This window comes from Bos mutus, chromosome 3 (genome assembly GCF_027580195.1).
Source record: "Bos mutus isolate GX-2022 chromosome 3, NWIPB_WYAK_1.1, whole genome shotgun sequence".
In the NCBI taxonomy this organism is placed as follows: domain Eukaryota; kingdom Metazoa; phylum Chordata; class Mammalia; order Artiodactyla; family Bovidae; genus Bos; species Bos mutus.
This window is the reverse complement of record NC_091619.1, coordinates 89,168,496-89,190,522: the sequence shown is the minus strand read 5'-3', so window position 1 is coordinate 89,190,522 and position 22,027 is coordinate 89,168,496. Positions and strand designations below refer to the sequence as shown.

At 40.5% G+C, this 22,027-nt stretch overlaps 1 protein-coding gene across 4 annotated transcripts in view; it reads right to left on the bottom strand.

Moving 5' to 3' along the window:
* The window catches only part of USP24 (ubiquitin specific peptidase 24), a 155,930-nt gene that overhangs the window by 35,449 nt on the left and 98,454 nt on the right, over nt 1-22,027 (bottom strand). For all 4 annotated transcript variants that reach the window (XM_070367968.1, XM_070367966.1, XM_070367969.1 and 1 more), the window contains 4 exons: nt 8,002-8,063; nt 5,661-5,852; nt 4,586-4,703; nt 2,277-2,421 (listed from right to left, as the gene is read on the bottom strand). In XM_070367968.1, coding sequence (XP_070224069.1) covers nt 2,277-2,421; nt 4,586-4,703; nt 5,661-5,852; nt 8,002-8,063 — 517 coding nt within the window. The remainder of the gene's footprint in view (nt 1-2,276; nt 2,422-4,585; nt 4,704-5,660; nt 5,853-8,001; nt 8,064-22,027) is intronic.

The window sequence follows — 22,027 nt, the reverse complement described above, 5'->3', positions numbered from 1 at the left end:
ACGACTATCTTACTGTTTCCATTTAGTTCCTAAAATACCTCCCATATATGAAGCATGTGTTTGCATATTCACTATGTAGTCATGCATTTAGTCACTTCATTATCATTTAACAAATACTTCTTTAGAGTACCCTGAAGCCAGGGATATGAGAGAGCAGAAATATATTTGGTCTTTGATCTCAAGGAGCTTACATTATATAGTAGGGTAGACATTAATTAAAAATATTGATACATATTTTCAAACTGAGGTAGTACTTTGAAAAGTAGGAAGGGTTCTGTGAAGCATTTACTATGAAGAATCCTAACATGTGTGGATGGTCAAGGAAGGCTCATACTCCTTCTCTTACTTTCTGAGAAGGTAACATTCTTCTACTGAATTTCCTCTAATAAGCATGCAATTAAAAAAATATGTAAATACTGTAGCATTTTACTTAAGGATGTTTTGTAACAATGCAGATTCTAGTACAGTGTTTTTCTAGGTAGAAATAATAAATAATAATAATAAATAAATAAACTGAATAAAGTTCAACATGGCCCTTCTCCAAGTGAAAAAGGATGCTGTAGTGACACACTCTGCAATGTGATTACAGTAGAATCTGGTGCGAATGCTATGACCAGAACCATATTTTATCTGCATGTATCAAGTACCTGGATCTATGTAATAACTAACAAACTGACAAGACCCTGGAGGTCTTCTGGACTGAAAGGAATTGCTGAACATCATATACTTTTCATTAACATTCAACATATACTTAGAGCAAGGTGATTTTTATGATCTAATTAACACTGTAATTTATTTGTAGTCCAAAGTACAGATTAAAAAAAAAAGTTGCAAAACAAGGAAAAAACTGGTTCATAACAGTGCTAAAACTGTATTTATATGACAAATATTTTCTTGATTATGCTGATATAATGTCTGGCTTACTAAAGTAAGATTGTCATTTTAACCTGATTATTAAATGCATGTAAAAGTTAAAGATTGCATAAAATAAGCATCATAAACTAAACAGTTCATACCAAAACAGCTCCCAGTTTACGCACACATTTCACTTTGCAAGCACTATCGCCTCTATTTAGAACACCTGTTCTCACTTCTCTCCCTGCCTGCTTCACAGTACTCAGCTCAGGCGTTCAAAGGGGTGAGGCTGCCTCTGCATGTTCGTGGAGGGTGCTTAAGTGTCCTCCTGCTCCTGGTCTGGTGCTCCAGGGCATCTATCTGCAGCTCGTTTTCCTCTTGTAGATGTTGACATGGCTTCTCCTGTCTGAAATGACTTTCCCACCTTGCCTCAATTGGCTCACTACTGTGAAGGGCTCTATTTTAAATGCTATAATTCCTAAGAAGTGTTCTAAAATACCACCGTCTGGTGTCAAAGTGCCTCTGTTAGCAGAGCATTCAGGATATACCTCTATCTAAGGGCTGGACTCATATCTTCATTTTTGAACTCCAGAAGCCTACAGCGCCTCAGTGCATGGTAAACTCAATAAATCTTAGTTGAATTTAAGTGAATACAGACTAGACTGTGCCAGAGCCAGTGTTTGAGTTTGTAGCCCTAGTGCCTGTCACGGTACCAAGCATAGTTTCTCAAAAAATAGGCTGAAATGCTAGTTTATACTGTTAATTATCACTTAACTTAAAAATGTCAAAAGTCAAATGTCAAAAATGTTACAGTCAAATGTCAAAAAATCCCTTTTTTTGGGACTTCCCTTGTAGCCCAGCAATGAAGAATCTGCCTGCCAAAGCCGAGGACATGGGTTCGATCCCTGGTCTGGGGAAGATTCCACGGGACTAGTGGCAACTGGGCCCGTGGGCCACAACTACTGCTCTAGAGAAGTCAGTGCTCTAGAGCCTATGAGCTGCAACTACTGAGCCCATGTTCCACAACTATTGAAGCCCACGTGCCTAGAGCCTGTGCTCCACAGCAAGGGAAGTCACTGCAATGAAAAGTCTGTGCTCCGCAACTAGAGTAGCCCCCACTTGGCCGCAACTAGAGAAAGCCCTTGTGTAGCAACGAAGACCCAGAGGAGCCAAAAATAAGTAAGTAAATAAAAAATAAAAATTAAAAAGTCTTCTTTTTAATTAAAAGGGTGCCATTTAGTAATGTATTAGGATAATACACTATAGATTATAGCTAATTTGAGTATGTGAACACGATAAGCAAAGGAATAACACTGACTTTCTTTGTGACTAGGATAATGCAAGCATAGTTTTAAAATACTATGTTTAAACAAGAGCTCATTCTAAAAAAAATTCAGTGCATCAAGGTCTAGAAAACTTACATCAAACTCCTTAGTAAGAGCAGGATCAGGTTGATGATGCATAGAAAGTAGTTCTTTTGTAATAATTTGAAGATTTGAAGGTGAGCTATCAGCCAGCATGACAAGGACTTCGTAGGCTGCCAATCGGCTATTCACTGTACTACACCTAAAAACAAAAGACACAAGTGAATTTCAACAGTGAATAGCTTACTTAAGTCGCTTATTAAATTAAACCAACATTTGAAATGAAAATACAAGCGGTGCAATCTCTAAAACAGGGGTAAGTCAGAACCCAGGAATCTAGTGGGAGGTGATCAGGTAACAAAGGGAGAGACCATGAACAGAGGAAGGATGATTATGATTTAGAGCTAAATATCTTCTTGCCTGATGATAAAGTAGCAAATCTTTCCACTACAACTCCAGAATACTCTTATCTAAGGGATGGATTAGCAAGAATATAAAGAGTCTGAAAACTTTACCGAAAAATAACATGGAAACAACTATCTTTCAATCAAAATAGGTAGGAAGAAAAGTTTTTGTAGATATGAAATTCAAATATCTACATGGCAGAAAGCTATACAAATCAGAACAGATGCCCATAAACATCAAGGATACTAGTCAACTTTCTATTTTGCTGAAAATGTGGAGACAGAAATAGCTTGCCAAGTCAGTGTGTTTATAAAGTGACAGTGAAAGATAACTAGCAAGCATTCTGCAGGAAACCAAAGGCTTCTTTACTACTCCCCTTTAGCAGAAATCATTTGGGGGATGGACAGTAATTTCTCACTGTCACCTAAGTCAACCTTGCATTTCTTAGGAGGTCGCAGGTTAGGAAGGATACACAGAAAAGAGGACATCCAACCTCTGAGAGAAACAATTATGGAATGGAGTGTAGGAGATGTGTTCAAGAGGGAGGAGGGGCATGGAGATCAGAACTGCATCAGGCACTGAGGATACAGGCCATGGACCTGGCACTATCCTCTGCTTCTTAACTGCCTTGCATTTCTGGGTTGCAAAGGACAGGTAAAGAATGAATAGAAGGCACCATTATATAAATCTATATATACATTAGGAAGTTCTTTTGTTGGTATGATACAAGAATAGTATTACTTGTGAAGAGAGTTTTTGTGTATTTTAAATCTCTTGCTGGCTTTAGAATTTAGGTGGGAAAAGGCTGTGAGTCACTGTGATAAATGAACACCATTCAGTACACCAGGGAGCGATGAAAGAGTGTTTCCTTTTCTATTCAAGGTACTGTATATGATTTAAAATCAACTCCTTGTTGATGGATGTATTACTTTTATAATAATAAATACAAATGGAAGGATTCATGAAAAAAAACATTTCAGTGAAAACTGCTGAAGATTTGTTTTCTCTGTTCACTGAAAACTGAGACAATTACGTGTTTCCACTGCTTTAACAAAAGACTCTCGCAGACCTAGCACCAAATCTTCCCGAACAAGACTAGGGCAGGGGTAAGGACTGGGGTCACAGTGTGAAGGACACCCCGAGAGTTTTAATGAAGATTACCTAAAACAGATTTTGCTAACAAGGAATTTCTAGATAGAGATATATCTATACATGATAAGACACCTCTTAAGAGTTCATAAAATATTGCTTATTATGCCTTGCCCATTTCAATCATTATTGAAATTGTACAGGAATTTTTTTCTCTGGTTAAATACCAAATCCTCAGTTTCTTCAGGATTACCTCAATTAACTCTGGTTTTCATGAGAAAAGAACAAAGTAAGTTAGGTTGAGAGCAAATAAGATGGCACCTTGTAGCTGGGTCCTCCTCTCTCCAAGAGCAGAAACAGCACCCATGCAGGGTCAAGACTGTGAAAGATCTTCCAAATTTCTACCCATAAAAACTGATACAAAATTGGATTTTAAAATTACCACTGTAGTAAATCACTATCAGTTTTAATTATCAGGACACAGTCAATACTCAGCAAATTGCAGGGTTCATGCACTAAAGCACCAACACTTTTCTCCTCACAGAATCCCTCAAGACTCAGAGCCTAATTTACTCTGGAAGCAATTCTTAAAACCTCAGTTTCTCTCGGAATTTGTTACTGATCAAGTTAACATTCTTACTCTTCTATCCTGATGATGGTATCAGTACTAGCATACTTGCTCAGCAATACTGTGTGCCAGTAGGCTTTATCCTAAGCCCCTTACATGCATTTCTTTACACAGAGAGTAGTATCTTACAAGCTACACACACTCACAAGATGGAAGACAGACTCCAAGTTAAGAAAATCTTTTTGGACTAAAGTTTCGAATTAGAATTTTTACCAAAACTGAACACAACGTGCATTTTCCATACTTTGGATGAAAGTCCTGTTGACTGATGGCGGCACTGCCAGCTGGAGAATGACTATTTAAAATAATTCTAGAAGCTCGGAAAAGGAAGTCATCTAACAATGGTTTAATGAGTGATGAACCTGGAATAGAGCATAATATTCATGTTGAGGATGAACACACATTTAATTCAAAGATCCTGTCTTGCACTTTCATATCAGAGCAGCAAAGGCTCCTGCGGCCACCCAGTGGCAGGACACTCACTCTACTTGATGCTTATTTTTTGAGCACTTACAGTACCTGGCAAAGCTCTGTGGGGCAGCAGGGTGGGGATGGGTGGGAGAGTCAGGGAACAGGATACAAAGATAGACAAGTGCAGCTACCTTCCTTTAAGAGCTGACAATACAGTGAAAGGAGTTACACTTTCACTTAAGGAACATAAACGCCAAGAACACCACAAGGCAGATAGTTTGGGTGAATAATGTACTTTACTCTGGGCATAGGGGGAGTCCACATAAAAGGTCTGAAACTGTAAAAATCTTCAGGCAAAAATGATGCCCCATCTCACCCTGGTTTAGGATCACTCTTTTCTATGTATCCCCAGTAGCCAAGAAAACTTTTATAGAACTTAGTTTGTGTGATAGAAGTGATAATCAACATTTTGATTTGTTTTATGAATGTAATTTATAATACTGAATATGCTTTTACAAATTATATATGTATCCCACCACCCAGGGGGTGGTGGTTGGGGCCTGCCTCTCCAGACAAGAATAATCTGTAAAAGAGGTAAGATACACAATGGACTATATTTTATAAAGTATGTAACTTTAAAAATAGGAACATCTATGATTTATTATTTTTTTGTTACGTGATCCAACTATTTTGAACACTATAAAATTCTCCATATGGTTTAATGACACAGATAGAATACACCTTATATTGGTTATCCACTAAAATTCCAGACAATCTCCTATTGTCTGAAGGGTCGGTTCTCTATGGAACACTTAGCACCTGTCTTATGTTCCCAATTTCACACAACACTATGGCAATACCTGAGCACTGAGGTACTCTGTCACATGATAAGATGAAGTAATAATTACCGAGCATTTCCTTTTCTGCCCCACAGAGTGAAAGAAGGGTCTTGATGAGCCGTAAGTGTCCTGCCAATAAGATGTTGTCTGCTTCACTGGTCTCACACTCAGCTGTGCGATTGGGTTCAAAGTTTTCCAGCCAGGTAATCTCATCTTCAAGCATGGTAGCTGGGCTGATTCTTAACTGCTCCATTTCTGAAGCTAAGATAGAAAAACAAGACAAAACAAAAAACACCCCATCTTGAAGAAAGAAGAATTTCTTTTCATAGAGTCAAAATCCTGAATTAAAATAATCAAGCAGAGACAAGTCTCAATCTTTCATCTCACAGATTAAAGAAATCATCACTGATGAACAGCAACTGCCCAGGGGACTACGAAGGCTCACACATGTCTGTTCCTTCCCTGCCTCCTCCTCTCAGTCACAGATCAAATGGCCCTGAGTGCATCCTCTGTGGGTCATGGTGCTCATGCTGGGGATACAAACTGAAGGGGCCAATCCTTGTTCTGAAGAAGCTCCTGTCTGGTGGGTGTGAGCAGATGTCCCAGGCAAGGAACCCTGCCAGAGCAGGAAGTGGTCAGTCAAGGGATGAGAGGAACGCCAGTGGTCTCGGAGTGTTACCTAACCTAGGGAGTGGTGAGCTCTGTGGAGGAGAGGGGTCCACAGCGGGCGGCAGGATCCAGGCTTCCAGACAATGAGCCAGCCTTGAGAGAACTACTCTGCTCTTTCGAATTCAGTATTTTGCTTTCCCCTCCAAACAAGGATTGAGAGTAAGATTCCATAGTGGAAGCTGGGACTAGCAGGGAGAGCGGGAGTGATCAAACTCTCTTCTTGGCGCACTGGGGCCACAGGCACGCAGGGCCCCGTGGGGTGAGATGGAAAGATACTTCAGGGGACACTGTGTCCTGGTTTCCTCATTCACAAAATGGGGCTATCACCTACACTGCAGGCTGCTGTGTGTAAAGGGCCTAGGATGGGCACTGGCATAAGACAATACTCCAAAAATGGCAAAGACTGCTCACTTCAAAACATATTCCCACTCTGCCCTCAGTATCAGTGAAGGGATCTTGGATCCCTTACTCGATGGCTCAATGGCACAGAAAAGGCCTCCACTAATAACCTGTTCATGCATTCTGAGGATGTACGTGTCTAGTCAATTCATGAGTCCAGTTCTCAAGCAGCAAAACAGAATACCCTAAGTCTAAGCCACAAAGCAAACCTTTTTGGGCTGCTGCCTAATTCAACACCGGAAGCTTGGTTGAAATATGCAGTGCCAGGCTATATGGACATGTAGTCCATTCACTTCTCTAGACAGTATAGGTCTTACTCCTGAATTAAGACACAGACTGCATTATCTCAGGTTCCAACAAAACCAATGTCACCACAGTGCTCAGAGTACTCTGTCCTCAGCTTTTGAGGGGCACTCATGAAATCCAGGATGGTGTCTGCTTTAGAGATGCTGCTGAGGTTTCTTAGTCGCTCTCCCTTTATGTGTCTGTTATCTGAAGACCTTTGTGTTAAGTTTCTTTTAGGTTCTGTGTTTCTTTTGAGAAACCATTCTGTTTCTTCCTCTAGGGTATTGAGAACAACCGAAGAAATGTGATTCCCTTTTTACTTTTGTCCTCCAGGAACTCACAACCTAATTCTGCATATATACAAGGTATTTTTTTAACCTCCTGAGCTTGACATTCTTTTCCAATCAATGCTTTTGTTGATCCTGAATTTCATTTTATTTATATTTATTTATTATAAATCTTCCCTATAAGATTTGTGTAAAGGGTAGGAAATAAAATTAACAAACTCTTGATTGGAACAACTAAAATTCAGAGCATTCCAACACGTATTTGCATTATATAAGAGTAAGTACAGATGATTAAAATCTAAACACTCTAACAACAGTGTTTTTAACAATGATATTGCAAGTCACCTAACACTAAACAATTGCCTGACTTCCATCACTCACTTCTATTACTCTCAACATATCACAACAGAGCTTCTTCCTTCTTTCCTTCAAACCTTCCAAATTGTCAGAATTGACTGTAATGGAGAGAAAGACTCTTCCTAACAATTCTGTATCAGTGTGATTAAAATATGAGCCTTTGACAATTTTTAATATCAACAAATCTCAATAAGTTAATGGCTGGACATATGATAGAGAAGAGCTAATTGGTACATGGGGTTATATATTACTGTAAAATATTTTCAAGAGAATAAAATTCAACTTCAAACAATAATCATAAAATTGTTTATATCTCAGATATATTAAGTCAGATTTAGAAATGTCTGTTTGGCTTTCTTTTCTGGTTCTTCTCAACCCCTTCCCTGACATAAATCAGTTAGACATCTACTTACTTGTCAGATCATCTAATAATTGGCACCTCAGATCAAAATACTCCATGCACTGGGATAACAGTCTAAAAAATAGATAGATTTGAATTATTAAAAAGAGGCTAATTTGAAAATAAAAAAAATTACTTATAATAAGTTAATGAAACAGATGAATAAGATAATTTTCCTAAGCATAAAATAACTACATTAATTCAACTTAAGTATTTCAGCAAGACACACACTAGTGATTTTACTTAAACAGATATAGGAATAATAGTGTAAAAAGAAGAAACTTACTAAATCTATCACATTTTGTAATGATGCACACACTGCCTGCATACATAATCCACTAGTTACATTCACTGTTCAAATATTAACTGATACATCTAAGCACCTACTACATGCTTGGAACTGTTTTAGGGGACCAATGAACAAGAAACAACGAAGACAGACAACAGATGAAAAATACATACATATGTCAATTGGTGATAAGAGCTAAGAAGCAAAATAAAGTGGATAAAAGAAGAACGAGAAAGGTAAATTCTTTTTTCTAAGATGATCAATGAAGGTTTTTTTTGGCAATTACAGTAAAGAAGAGCACAGGTTTACATTTTAAAGTCAGGCGGACCTTACTTTTAATCCTGGCTCCACTACTTATGGCTCAGACAGTAAAGAATCTGCCTGCAGTGAGAGAGACGTGGATTCGATCCCCTGGGTTGGGAAGATACGCTGGAGAAGGGAATGGCTACCAACTCCAGTATTCTTGACTGGAGACTTCCATGGACAGAGGAGTCTGGTGGGCTACAGTCCATAGGGTTGCTGAGTGACTAACACCTTCATTTTCCACTACTTAATAGTTGGGTGTCCAGGGATGATGTATTTCAGTTTTCTTAGCTTCCTGATTTCTAAATGCTTACCAGGGTATTTGAAATAGACGTGCACACATATATACAAACAGAAAGGGCTCAAGAATGCACTAATGATGACACTACAAATGAACCAAGAATTATGATTATTAATAAAGTGGGGATAATAAAACTGCCAAACTCATTTGGCTACTGAGAAGATTAAATGATAAATATATGTAAAGAATTTAGCATACTGTGAGCCACATAATCAGCCCATAACTGCTATTAACATCATTACTATACCTTATACTTAAGCACAACAGCTTATTACTTGGAAATGGCTTACATATTTCAACTAAAGATTCACTGAGCTTACTAGTTAACAAAAGGATCATCTGATTTTAGAAAACTTTTAACTAGGAAAAACTGGAATACTAAAGTAAAAAATGTACAAGGGCAAAAAAAAAAAGAAGTTTCTATAACTTTTAATCCATGACTTTGTCAGGGAAAAATCATTCTCTGAAATTTGGCTTTATACTATTAAGAAGAATTACTTTTCATTACAGTGACTGGACTGAACTGAACTGGAAATATATAACTAATATCTAATTTAGGTTAAATGGGGTCAGCTGTAACATAACTCTAAATTTTAGTTAACTTTTTAACTTTAAAGTCACTCAAAATTATCTTGTCTCAGCAACCAAAATCTTAATTTATTCCTTATTTGTAAATTTATAAAGTTAAAATAGGTTAAATGCTTCAAAACAATATTTGAGACTTAGATATGTGGGCCAGGAATCTCCACATACGAGAGATTATGAGAGATTATAAGATTGTACTATGAGCAACTGTATACCAACAAGTTGGATAACCTAGATGAAATGGAAAATCCTTAGAAGCGTAACACTTCAGAAGACTGAATGAGGTAGAAACAGTGATTGTACACTAACAAGAACACTGAATCAATCAAAAACCTATCAACAAAGAAAATTCTTGGACCAAATGGGTGCACTGGTAAATTCGATCCAACATTTAAAGAAGAATCAACACCAACCCTTCTCAAACTTTTCCCCCAAAATTGAAGAGGAACACTTCCTAGCAAATCTAATTTGGCAGTAACATTTAAAGAATTAAACACCGTGAACAACTGAGACTAATATCTGGAATGCAAGGATGGTTTGAAATACAAAAACCTACCAATGAATATCCTACATTAATAGAATGAAGAGAAAAAAACCCCACATGATTACCTCGATTAACACAGAAAAAATGACAAAATTTAATGCCTTTTCATGCTACAATCACTAGACAAAGGAGCATAAGAATGAGAGAAAATATATGCAATTCATGTATGTGATAAGGTATTAATATTCAGAATACATAAAGAACCACCACCAAAAATTGAAAACCTAACTTAAAAATAAGAAAAAGACTTGAACAGACATTTCTCCAAAGAAGATATACAAATGGCCAATAAGCACACAATGATATACAAAATCACTGATCACTAGGGACATGCAAATGAAAACCCCAAGGTGCCACTTCACGCTCAGGGTGGTTGTTATCAAAAGCAAACAGAAAACAAGTGTTGGCAAGAGTGTGGAGAATATGGACCCTTATACATGGCTGGTGGGAGAGGAAAATGGTGCAGCTACTGGGGAAACGATGTGGTGGCTCCTCAAAAACATCACACACGGGACTATTACAGGACCCAGCAATTCTACTGGGCATATATACACAAGAACCAAAAGCGGGACTCAAAGTGGCATCCATATACTCATGGTTGATAGTAGCGATATTTATACTAGCTAAAAGATGAAACCAAACGTCCACCTGTGGGTGAATAACTCCAGAAAGAACGAAGGGATGGAGCCAAAGCAAAAACAACACCCAGTTGTGGATGTGACTGGTGTTAGAAGCAAGGTCTGATGCTGTAAAGAGCAATATTGCATAGGAACCTGGAATGTTAGGTCCATGAATCAAGGAAAATTGGAAGTGGTCAAACAGGAGATGGTAAGAGTGAACATCGACATTCTAGGAATCAGTGAACTAAAATGGAATGGAATGGGTGACTTTAACTCAGATGACCATTATATCTATTACTGTGGGCAGGAATCCCTTAGAAGAAATGGAGTAGCCATCACAGTCAACAAAAAAGTCCAAAATGCAGTACTTGGATGCAATCTCAAAAGTGACAGAATGATCTCTGTTTCCAAGGCAAACCATTCAACATCACGGTAATCCAAGTCCATGGCCCAACCAGTAACGCTGAAGAAGCTGAAGCTGAATGGTTCTATGAAAACCTACAAGACCTTCTGAGAGAGTCATTTCCTAGGCAGGTGGATAAGAAGTCTAGGGGTCCCCAAGGAGAGAGGGGTCTGGAATTCTCAAGGAGGAAGGAAGGACAAACTTTTTTTTCCCCTCTACATTCCATAGGATTATATAATAATAATAATGTATCCTGCCTGAGGACAGTCTCTGGATTAAACCTTCTGGCTAATCTTGTTATCATAAAATGTAAATTATGGGAGCAGGTCTGGTGAGGTCTTTACAACCTCCAGACATTCTTTTGATTCATTGGAGAGTATATAACTCCACTGTCAATACTAGCAAGGGGGTACTTTTTCTGCCCCCTTCTGATGCCTGTCATAAGCTTTCTCTATCTCCCTTATACTTTAATAAAACTTAATTACACAAAAGCTCTGAGTGATCAAGCCTCGTCTCTGGCCCTGGATTGAATCCTTCTCCTCCAGAGGCCAAGAATCCCAGCGTCTTTTTGTGGTTCAGCAACAACCTTTCATCTTGGGGGCTTGTCCGGGATTCTTCAGGACAAGGTAAGGATGCTTGGAGCTCTAGTTCTTTGTTCTCCTAGCGAACACGTTTTCTGCTGTACTTTCCTAACGCTATGGTGTGCTGGCGTGAATGAAATAAACGCCCTGTGCGAAGCAAGTGAGGAGCCTGCTATGCGGTTCCGTGGTGACCTCATACGGCTTATGGCAGAAATGTGTCGGGGGTTTATACCGACCTGCCAATGCCAAGCAGTACCCAATGTCTCTTTCAGGGACTGACCAGAAATTGGCAAAGCATGTGGACCAAACTCTCCTTTCTCGGTCAAACTTTTCAGTCTCTTTGACCATTTCATAACTCTTTGGAAATTAGAAAAGTGAAAGAAAGTGAAGTTGCTCAGTCGTGTCCGACTCTTTGTGACCCCATGGACAGTAGCCTAACAGGCTCCTCCATCCATGGGATTTTCCAGGCAGGAATACTGGAGTGGGTTGCCATTTCCTTCTCTAGGGGATCTTCCCAACCCGGGGATAGAACTCAGGTCTCCTGCATTGCAGGTGGATTCTTTAACCAGCTGAGCCACAAGGGAAGCCCAGAATGGAAATTAGAAGCATGAACCTAATCTGTCAGATCAAAGACTTTCAAGGGACTTGTGATCTATGCTGTTACTGTGTACTATAACTTGGGTCCCAAATTTGGATTGCTAGTCAGGAAGCGCCTAGCCTCAATAGGAATCGAAAGTTTGGAAGTTAGATGGAGTTTTAGCTACAAGAGCATCTCTGAGGTTAAAGGTTACTCAGATTGGAACTACAATCGGTTTTTTTTCCTTTGGTAACGCTGGCTCTTAGTGGACCAGAGGAGGCTCTTATATTGGTGTGGTGACTCTTGGAAGGAACATCTGTTTTATGCTCGTATCGGCCTTATTGTGGTCAGGAATATACTCAGGGTTGTGCACAGGCACTCAGGTGATGAGAATGTTTCCCCCAGCAGTCTTAGCCTGGGAGGCATTCCAGAAGGTTACTCTCATTGTACCCGAGGTGGCATCAGAGGCAAGCAAGGTTTTAATGGTGAGGAGCTGGACATCAGTCAGGGATGCCATCAAGTCTACCCCTGGTGCATCCCCACCCCGTCTTGGTGGTAGAACTGGTAGGGACGAGTACGTGGCCTGCGTCAGTAAGGGACAGACTAAGTCCGACCAGGAAAGAAAAGCTTTGGTGTAAAGTCTGTCTACATCCCCATCTAGAGCAGGGAGGGATGCCTCCGGTAGAAAGAGGGCACTGGTTGCTTTTTTTCTCTTTTACAGATGGGAGCTAACAATTCCAGCTGCACTCCTTGGAACTGTATCCTGAAAAACTGGGATAGATTTGATCCCCAGGGCTTAAAGAAGACACACCTGGTCTTCCTATGTGATACTGCATGGCCGCAGTACCCACTGGAGGATGGTGAACGGTGGCCGGTTGGAGGGTCTCTTAAGTATAATACTGTTTTACAATTATACTGGTTCTGTAGAAAACAAGGGGAATGGGTAAAAGTAGCATATGTGCTGCCCTTTTTCTCTCTGAAAAATATACCAGACTTATGTCCTAAGGATATAGATTTGGGTGTGACTCCTTCAGCTCCCTCCTGCCCTCCTACTTTGCTAGATGAGATGGAGGACAGGAGACAAAGAGATAAAGAAAAGCAGGTTTCTCCAATCTATCCCTGGGATCATATGTGCAGAGCAGCCAGAGAGACTGAGGAACAGCCACACAAGCCGCTGCCTCTTCATGAAGCACCCACGGGGATAAATAATCAGTCTATGAGAGTTAATAAGCCTTTTTCTTATCAAGAAATACAAAGAATCAAGGAGGCTCTTGGAGACTATTTAGAGGACTGAAAAAAATATATTAGAGCTTTTAAAGGTGTTACTCTGCTTTATGACCTTACTTGGAAGGATGTGATGTATATCTTGGGACAAACGCTGACTCCCGACTCAAAGACTCAAGTTTTGGGAAAAGCGGTTGCTTATGGAGATGAATGGCTTGGTAATGAATCAGTAGGGAAGAGGGAAGACGAGATAACGGCCCTCCCCACTGGGAATCAGGTGGTTCCCAACTATAAAACCAGAATGGGACTACAACACGGCTAAAGGAAGATGGGATCAGAGTCATTTTGTCAGATGTATTCTTGAAGGACTCAGGCAGGCTCGTGCTAAGCCTTTAAACTATGGCAAATTGGCAAACATAGAACAGGAGAAGGAAGCTCCTGGTAAATTCCTAGATAGACTGAGAGAAGACCTTTGCAGATTCACTGAGATTGATCCCGAAAGTGAAGAGGGAAAAGTGATCTTCAAGGATAGATTTCTCACTTAGTCAGCTCCAGATATCTGCTGTAAGCTATTAAAACGGGAGTATGGACCAAAAAGTTGGCTTAAAGCTCAATATTCAGAAAACTAAGATCATGGCATCTGGTCCCATCACTTCATGGGAAATAGATGGGGAAACAGTAGAAACAGTGTCAGACTTTATTTTTTGGGGCTCCAAAATCACTGCAGATGATGACTACAGCCATGAAATTAAAAGACGTTTGTTCCTTGGAAGGAAAGTTATGACCAACCTAGGCAGCATATTCAAAAGCAGAGACATTACTTTGCCAACAAAGGTCTGTCTAGTGAAGGCTATGGTTTTTTCAGTGGTCATGTATGGATGTGAGAGTTGGACTGTGAAGAAAGCTGAGTGCCGAAGAATTGATGTTTTAGAACTGTGGTGTTGGAGAAGACTCTTGGACTGCAAAGAGATCCAACCAGTCCATCCTAAAGGAGACCAGTCCTGAGTGTTCATTAGAAGGACTGATGCTGAGGGTGAAACTCCAAAACTTTGGCCACCTCATAAGAAGAGCTGACTCACTGGAAAAGACCCTGATGCTGGGAGGGACTGGGGGCAGGAGGAGAAGGGGATGACAGAGGATGAGATGGCTGGATGGCATCACTGACTCGATGCACAAGGATTTGGGTGGACTCCAGGAGTTGGTGATGAACAGGGAGGGCTGGTGTGCTGCAATTCATGGGGTCGCAAAGAGCTGGACATGACTGAGCGACTGAACTGAAATGAACTGATGGACAAAATCAGCCTTTAGATAATCTGTTACAACTGGCTCAGACAGTCTATTATGGTAGGGAATATGAGGAAAAGAAAGAAAGGCAGAAAAAGACAAAGAACAGGCGGAAGCCCTTGCAATGGCTATGAGAACCATTCTTAAACAGCCTGAGAAAAATGTCCAGAGGGACCCAGGTGAAAAGGGATGGGCTTGCTATTACTGTGGAAAGGAGGGGCACCACAAGCGGAATTGCCCTCAGGCATCTAAGCCAACCCCAGCTCCATATCCAGTCTGCAAAAGACTACACTGGAAGAGAGACTGCCCCCAGAGGTGTAGGTTTCAGGGGTCGGACTCTCAAGACAATCAGGACTGAAGGTGCCCGTGGGTCCCCACACAAGCTCCCATCCTAATTACACCTGAGGAACCCTGGGTATTAATAACTGGGGGGCCAATCCGTCGATTTCCTTTTAGACACTGGGGCAACTTACTCCGTGCTTACTGAAGCCCCTGGCCCACTTTCTTCCCGATTCGCTTCCGTAATGGGACTGTCTGGATGAGCCAAAAGGTATTACTTCAGTGTTTCTATACGTTGTGACTGGGATTCTGTGCTATTTTCATAGGAGTTTCTGATTGTGTCAGAGTCTCCCTCACCCCTTTTGGGGAGGGATACACTGAGCAAGGTCCATGCCTCTGTTTTCATGAATATGGAGCCCTCCATTTCTCTCCCTTTAATTGAACAAAATGTAAATCCTAGAGTATGGGCTGATGGAAAATCTGTGGGTCGAGCACAAAATCCTATTCTTGTCATTGTCAAGCTCAAAGACCCACACTTATTTCCACATAAGAAGCAGTAGCCACTGAAACCTGAGGTTAAGGAAGGGTTAAAACCCATCATTGACAATTTAAAAGGAGCAGGGACTACTAATTCCCTGTAACAGTCCATGCAACACTCCTATTTTGGGTATAAAGAAATCAAATGGTAAATGGAGACGTCCAAGATTTATGAATAATAAATGAGGCTGTAGTTCCTTTACACCCATGGTGCCTAATCCTTATACTCTACTGTCTGAAATTCCTGAAGGAGCCAAATATTTCTCAGTAATTGATTTAAAGGATGCCTTCTATTCAGTGCCTTTGGTGGAGGAAAGTCAATTTCTGTTTGCCTTTGAGGACCCTATACAGCCAGCTTCTCAGTTAACCTGGACAGTTTTGCCCCAGGAATTTCATGACAGTCCTCACTTATTTGGACAAAGTTTGTCACGGGATCTACAAAACTTTAATAGCTCCGAAGCAGTGGTGTTACAATATGTAGATGATATTTTGCTTTGTGCTGAGACAGAGGAAGCTTATTTGAGAGCCTCAGAAGATTCCTTAAACTTTCTGGCAGGCTGCGGTTACAAGGCATCAAGAGAAAAAAGGCTCAGCTTTGTCAACAATCTGCTAGATATCTGGGCCTAATCATATCAGAAGGGACTAGGGCCACAGGCCCTGAGAGAATTAAACCTATACTAAATCATCCCCTACCTATGACTTTAAGACAACTGAGAGGATTTTTGGGAATCACAAGCTACTGTCGAATTTTGATTCTGGGTTATGGGGAACTTGCCTGGCCTTTATATAAACTTATAGTTGAAACTCAGCAGGCCCAAACTGACAAACTGGTTTGGTCTCCAGACACTCAAAAGGCTTTTAAGGTTCTTCAGACTGCTCTCCTGCAAGCTCCCACTCTGAGCTTGCCCACAGGGTCAGTATTTAATTTGTTTTTCACTGAAAGAAAAGGTATGGCCTTGGGAGTTTTGACACAACCCTGAGGGCCTCACCAGCAACCTAATACTTATCTAAGCACAGAATTAGATGTAGTTTCACATGGGTGGCCCCACTGCCTAAGAGTAATTGGGGCAGCGGCTTTATTAGCACCTGAAGCTTTAAAAATAATTAATGGACAAAACCTTACTGTACTGACTTCTCATGATGTGAGTAGAATCTTAAATTCTAAGATTAATATTTGGATGACAGACAGTAGGCTTCTTAAATATCAGTCATTGTTGTTAGAAGGACCAGTAACTAAGCTTAAAGTCTGTGGAAATTTAAATCCTGCCACTTTCCTTCCTGAGAAGGAAAATAAAACACCTGATCACGACTGTTCCGAATTCCTAACTTTAAACTATGCAGCTCGGAAGAACTAATGGATACCCCATTAGACAATCCTGACATGGAAATATTTAAAGAAGGCAGTTCTTTTGTTCGGGATGGAAAGCCTAAAGCAGGTTACACCGTGGTGACTGCTGAACAGGTTTTAGAAGCAAAATCTCTCCCCCAGGGAACCAGTGCTCAGTTAGCGGAGCTTGTGGCTCTGACCCGAGCTCTAGAGTTAAACAGAGGGCAGCGGATAAATATCTGCAGATTCTAAGTATGCTTATTTGACTTTATGTGCTCATGCTGCAATATGGAAAGAGAGAGTTTAAAACAGCAACAGGAGAACCTATTAAACATTTCAGAGAGATCAGATCAAGAGACTTTTAACTGCTATATATTGTCCTAAAGAAGTAGCTGTTATGCATTGCAAAGAACACAACAGAGATGGGAGTAAAGTAGCTGAAGGTAATCAGCTGGCTGACTGTCAAACCAGAAAAGCAGCACTTTACGAAACCCCTTCACAGACGCCTTTGATCTACACTGAGGAAGAATTAGAAAGATACAAGAAAAGAGGAGCAAAGATTACTGATAAAGGGTGGTTACAGTCAGAAGATGGACAATTACTAATTCCTGAAAATGCTCAATGGAAAATTCTTAAGGGTTTACAGGAGAGTTTTCATTTGGGTGCAGAGAGTACTTACCAGATGGCTTCTCGTTTGTTTGAAGGTAAAAATGTAATGAAAGCTTTAAAGATTATCAAAAGGTGTGAGACTTGTCAGAAAAATAACTCAAAGACTGAAAAGCTAGCAAAATTTGGATTGCAACGAAGTGGAAATTATCCTGGAGAGGACTGGGAAATTGATTTTACTCATATGCCAAAAGCTAATGGGTATTCTTGCTTACAAGTTTGGGTGGATACTTTTACAGGATGGACTGAGGCTTTTCCCTGTCATAGTGAACAGGCTAAGGAGGTTATAAAGATTTTAATCTATGAAATTATCCCCAGGTTTGGGCTACCACGGAGCCTTCAGAGTGACAATGGCTCCGCCTTTAAAGCTGCTGTAACTCAGGGGGTGTCTAAGGCTCTAGGAATAGAATATCACTTACCCTGCTCCTCGAGACCCCAATCCTCAGCAAAGGTTGAAAAAGCTAATGACATTATCAAAAGACATCTGCACAAATTAACTCAAGAGATGCAGGACAATTGGATTAAAGTCCCATCCATAGCTTTAAGAAGGGCTCAAACTGCCCCCAAAAAGGAGGGACTGTCCCCCTTTGAATGTATTTATGGAAGGCCTTTCTTACGCACAGACATTGTTATAGACCTTGAAGACTTGGAATTAACTAGTTATGTAACTCAGCTCTCAGCTTTTCAACAGGCACTAACAGAACTCTGGGAGACGACTCCTGACCCAGCCTCTGAGTCAAGCAAGCCTCTATTTGAGCCAGGAACCGAGATCCTCATAAAAACATTGGGATCTGGGGTCCAATCCCTCGAGCCCCTCTGGGAAGGCCCTTAACAGGTTATTCTTTCTTCTCCCACAGCTGTCAAAGTGCCAGGAATTGATCTGTGGGTACATCACACTCGAGTTAAGAGGTGGCACCCTGACCAGAACTAAGTGACTTCATTTTATGTCTTTACTTTCTATGCTCTGACTTTGTACTTTTCAGATGGGCCTAATAATCTATGTGAGCCTACTTATGCTGACTCCAAAAGTCCAGAGTATGCCATTTGATCCTCAAGACAATACCTTCCTGTCCTGGGCTCATTCCTATGCTGAATTCCACAATCAATCTAACTGCTGGGTCTGTGGAGCACTCCTCTCTTCATCAGTGGAAAACTTTCCATGGTGGACACCTCTTCAAAGAAAAGACTTTCTCCAAGTCTGCAAATACCTTCAACAACAACCGCATGTGATGCCTCTTCTTAAACTGATAACATCTAACAATCCTAAGACGGACTGATGTAACTATGGACATAATATGACTTAACTTTAACTTGCTTTGATGACTATTTTGGCTTGCATCTGGAACTGTGTAATTGGATTTGTTTCTAAACACATGAAGGCTTTTAGTTACAAATGGTTGTCCAAGCTCCTACGAGTGCCACAGCCTCCTCCAACTATTACTTGGGGCCCCTGGATCAGAGACCCTCAATACAAGGGTTAGGAGAATACGTTGCCTCAACAATTTAGCGACCACGCCCCTAAACAGCAGGAAGTAGTTATGGAATGAAATGATGCCACTTTCCCTTGGCAACATAATTCTCCTAAAAGTAAAGGGGGGAATGAGAGAGTCATTTACTAGGCAGATTGATAAGAAGACCCAGGAGAGAGGGGTCTGGAATTCTCAAGGAGGAAGAAAGGACAAACTTTTTTTTTCCCCCTCTACTTTCCTTAGGATTATATAACAATAATGTATCCTACTTGAGGACAGTCTCTGGATTAAATCTTCTGGCTAATCTTGTTATCTTAAGACGTAAATTATGGGAGTAGGTCTGGTGAGGTCTTTACAACCTCCAGACATTGTTTTGATTCATTGGAGAGTATATAACTCCACTGCTAACACTAGCAAGGGGGTACTCTTTCTGCCCCCTTCTGATGCCTATGTTAGAAGCTTTCTGTGTCTCCTTTATACTTTAATAAAACTTTATTACACAAATGCCCTGAGTGATCAAGCCTTGTCTCTGGCCCCGGATTGAATTCTTCTCCTCCAGAGGCCAAGAATCCTGGTGTCTTTTCGTGGTTCAGCAACAACCTTTGACTTCTAGAACTAACACCCAAAAAAGATGTTCCTTTCATTATAGGGGACTGGAATGCAAAAGTAGGAAGTCAAGAAACACCTGGAGTAACAGGCAAATTTGGCCTTGGAGTACGGAATGAAGCAGGGCAAAGGCTAATAGAGTTTTGCCAAGAGAACGCACTGGTCATAGCAAACACCTTCTTCCAACAACACAAGAGAAGACTCTACATATGGACATCACTAGATGGCCAACACCGAAATCAGATTGATTATATTCTTTGCAGCCAAAGATGGATAAGCTCTAAACAGTCAGCAAAAACAAGACCAGGAGCTGACTGTGTCTCAGATCATGAACTCCTTGTTGCCAAGTTCAGACTAAAATTGAAGAAAGTGGGGAAAACCACTAGACCATTCAGGTATGATCTAAATCAAATCCCTTATGATTATACAGTGGAAGTGAGAAATAGATTTAAGGGACTAGATCTGATAGAGTGCCTGATGAACTATGGATGGAAGTTCATGACATTGTACAGGAGACAGGGATCAAGACCATCCCCAAGAAAAAGAAATGCAAAAAAGCAAAATGGGTGTCTGAGGAGGCCTTACAAATAGTTGTGAAAAGAAAAGAAGTGAAAAGCAAAGGAAAAATGATATACCCATTTGAATGCAGAGTTCCAAAAATTAGGAAGTAGCGATAAGAAAGCCTTCCTCAGTGATCAGTTCAAAGAAATAGAGGGAAACAATAGAATGGGAAAGACTAGAGATCTCTTCAAGAAAATCAGAGATACCAAGGGAACATTTCATGCAAAGATGGGCTCAATAAAGGACAGAAATGGTATGGACCTAACAGAAGCAGAAGATATTAAGAAGAGGTGGCAAGAATACACAGAAGAACTGTACAAAAAAGATCTTCATGACCCATGATAATCACGATGGTGTGATCACTCACCTAGAGCCAGACATCCTGGAATGTGAAGTCAAGTGGGCTTTAAGAAGCATCACTATGAACAAAGCTAGTGGAGGTGACGGAATTCCAATTGAGCTATTTCAAATTCTAAAATATGATGCTGTGAAAGTGCTGCACTCAATATATCAACAAATTTGGAAAACTCAGCAGTGGTCACAGGACCGGAAAAGGTCAGTTTTCATTCCAATCCCAAAGAAAGGCAATGCCAAAGAATGCTCAAACTACCGCACAATTGCACTCATCTCACACGCTGGTAAAGTAATGCTCAAAATTCTCCAAGCCAGGCTTCAGCAATATGTAACCGTGATCTTCCAGATGTTCAAGCTGGTTCTTTAGAAAAGGCAGAGGAACCAGAGATCAAATTGCCAACATCCACTAAATCATCGAAAAAGCAAGAGAATTCTAGAAAAACATCTATTTCTGCTTTATTGACTATGCCAAAGCCTTTGACTGTGTGGATCACAATAAAGTGTGGAAAATTCTGAAAGAGATGGGAATACCAGACCACCTGACCTGCCTCTTGGTAAAGTGGAAACAGTGGCTGACTTTACTTTTTAGGGCTATAAAATCAGTGCAGGTGGTAACGGCAGCCATGAAATTAAAAGATGCTTACTCCTTGGAAGGAAAGTTATGACCAACCTAGACAGCATATTAAAAAGCAGACATTACTCTGCCAACAAAGGTCCATCTAATCAAGGCTATGGTTTTTCCAGTAGTCATGTACGGATGTGAGAGTTGGACTATAAAGCTGGGCACTGAAGAATTGATGCTTTTGAACTGTGGTGTTGTAGAAGAGTCTTGAGAATCCCTTGGACTGCAAGGAGACTGGGTGTTCATTGGAAGGGCTGATGTTGAAGCTGAAACTCCAATACTTTGGCCACCTGATGTGAAGAGCTGACTCATTTGAAAAGACCCTGATGCTGGGAAAGATTGCAGGCACGAGGAGAAGGGGATGACAGAGAATGAGATGGTTGGGTGGCATCACCAACTCAATGGACTTTAGTTTGGGTGAATTCTGGGAGTTGGTGATGGACAGGGAGGCCTGGCGTGCTGTGATTCATGGGGTCGCAAAGAGTCAGACATGACTGAGTGACTGAAGTGAACTGAACTGATGGTGAATGGATAAACAAAGTATGATATATACAAGAAGGAATTATCATTCAGTGTTGAATAGAAATGAAACCCTCACTCACGCTGTAACATGGATGAACCTTGAAAATATTATGGTAATTGAAATAAGCTAGATAGAAAAGGACAAATATTGTATGGTTTCACTTTTACGAGGTACCTAGAATAGTCAAATTTATAGAGATAGAAAGTAAACTGGTAGTTGCCGGTGCCTGGAGGGAGGAGGGAAACGAATGAGGTATTCTTGTTTAATGGGAGAAGAATTTCAGTTTGAGATGATGGAAAAATTCTGGAAACAGACAGTGGTGATGGTTACACAAAAATGTGTATGTACTTAATTTCACTAAGTTACACCCCTAAAACTGATATA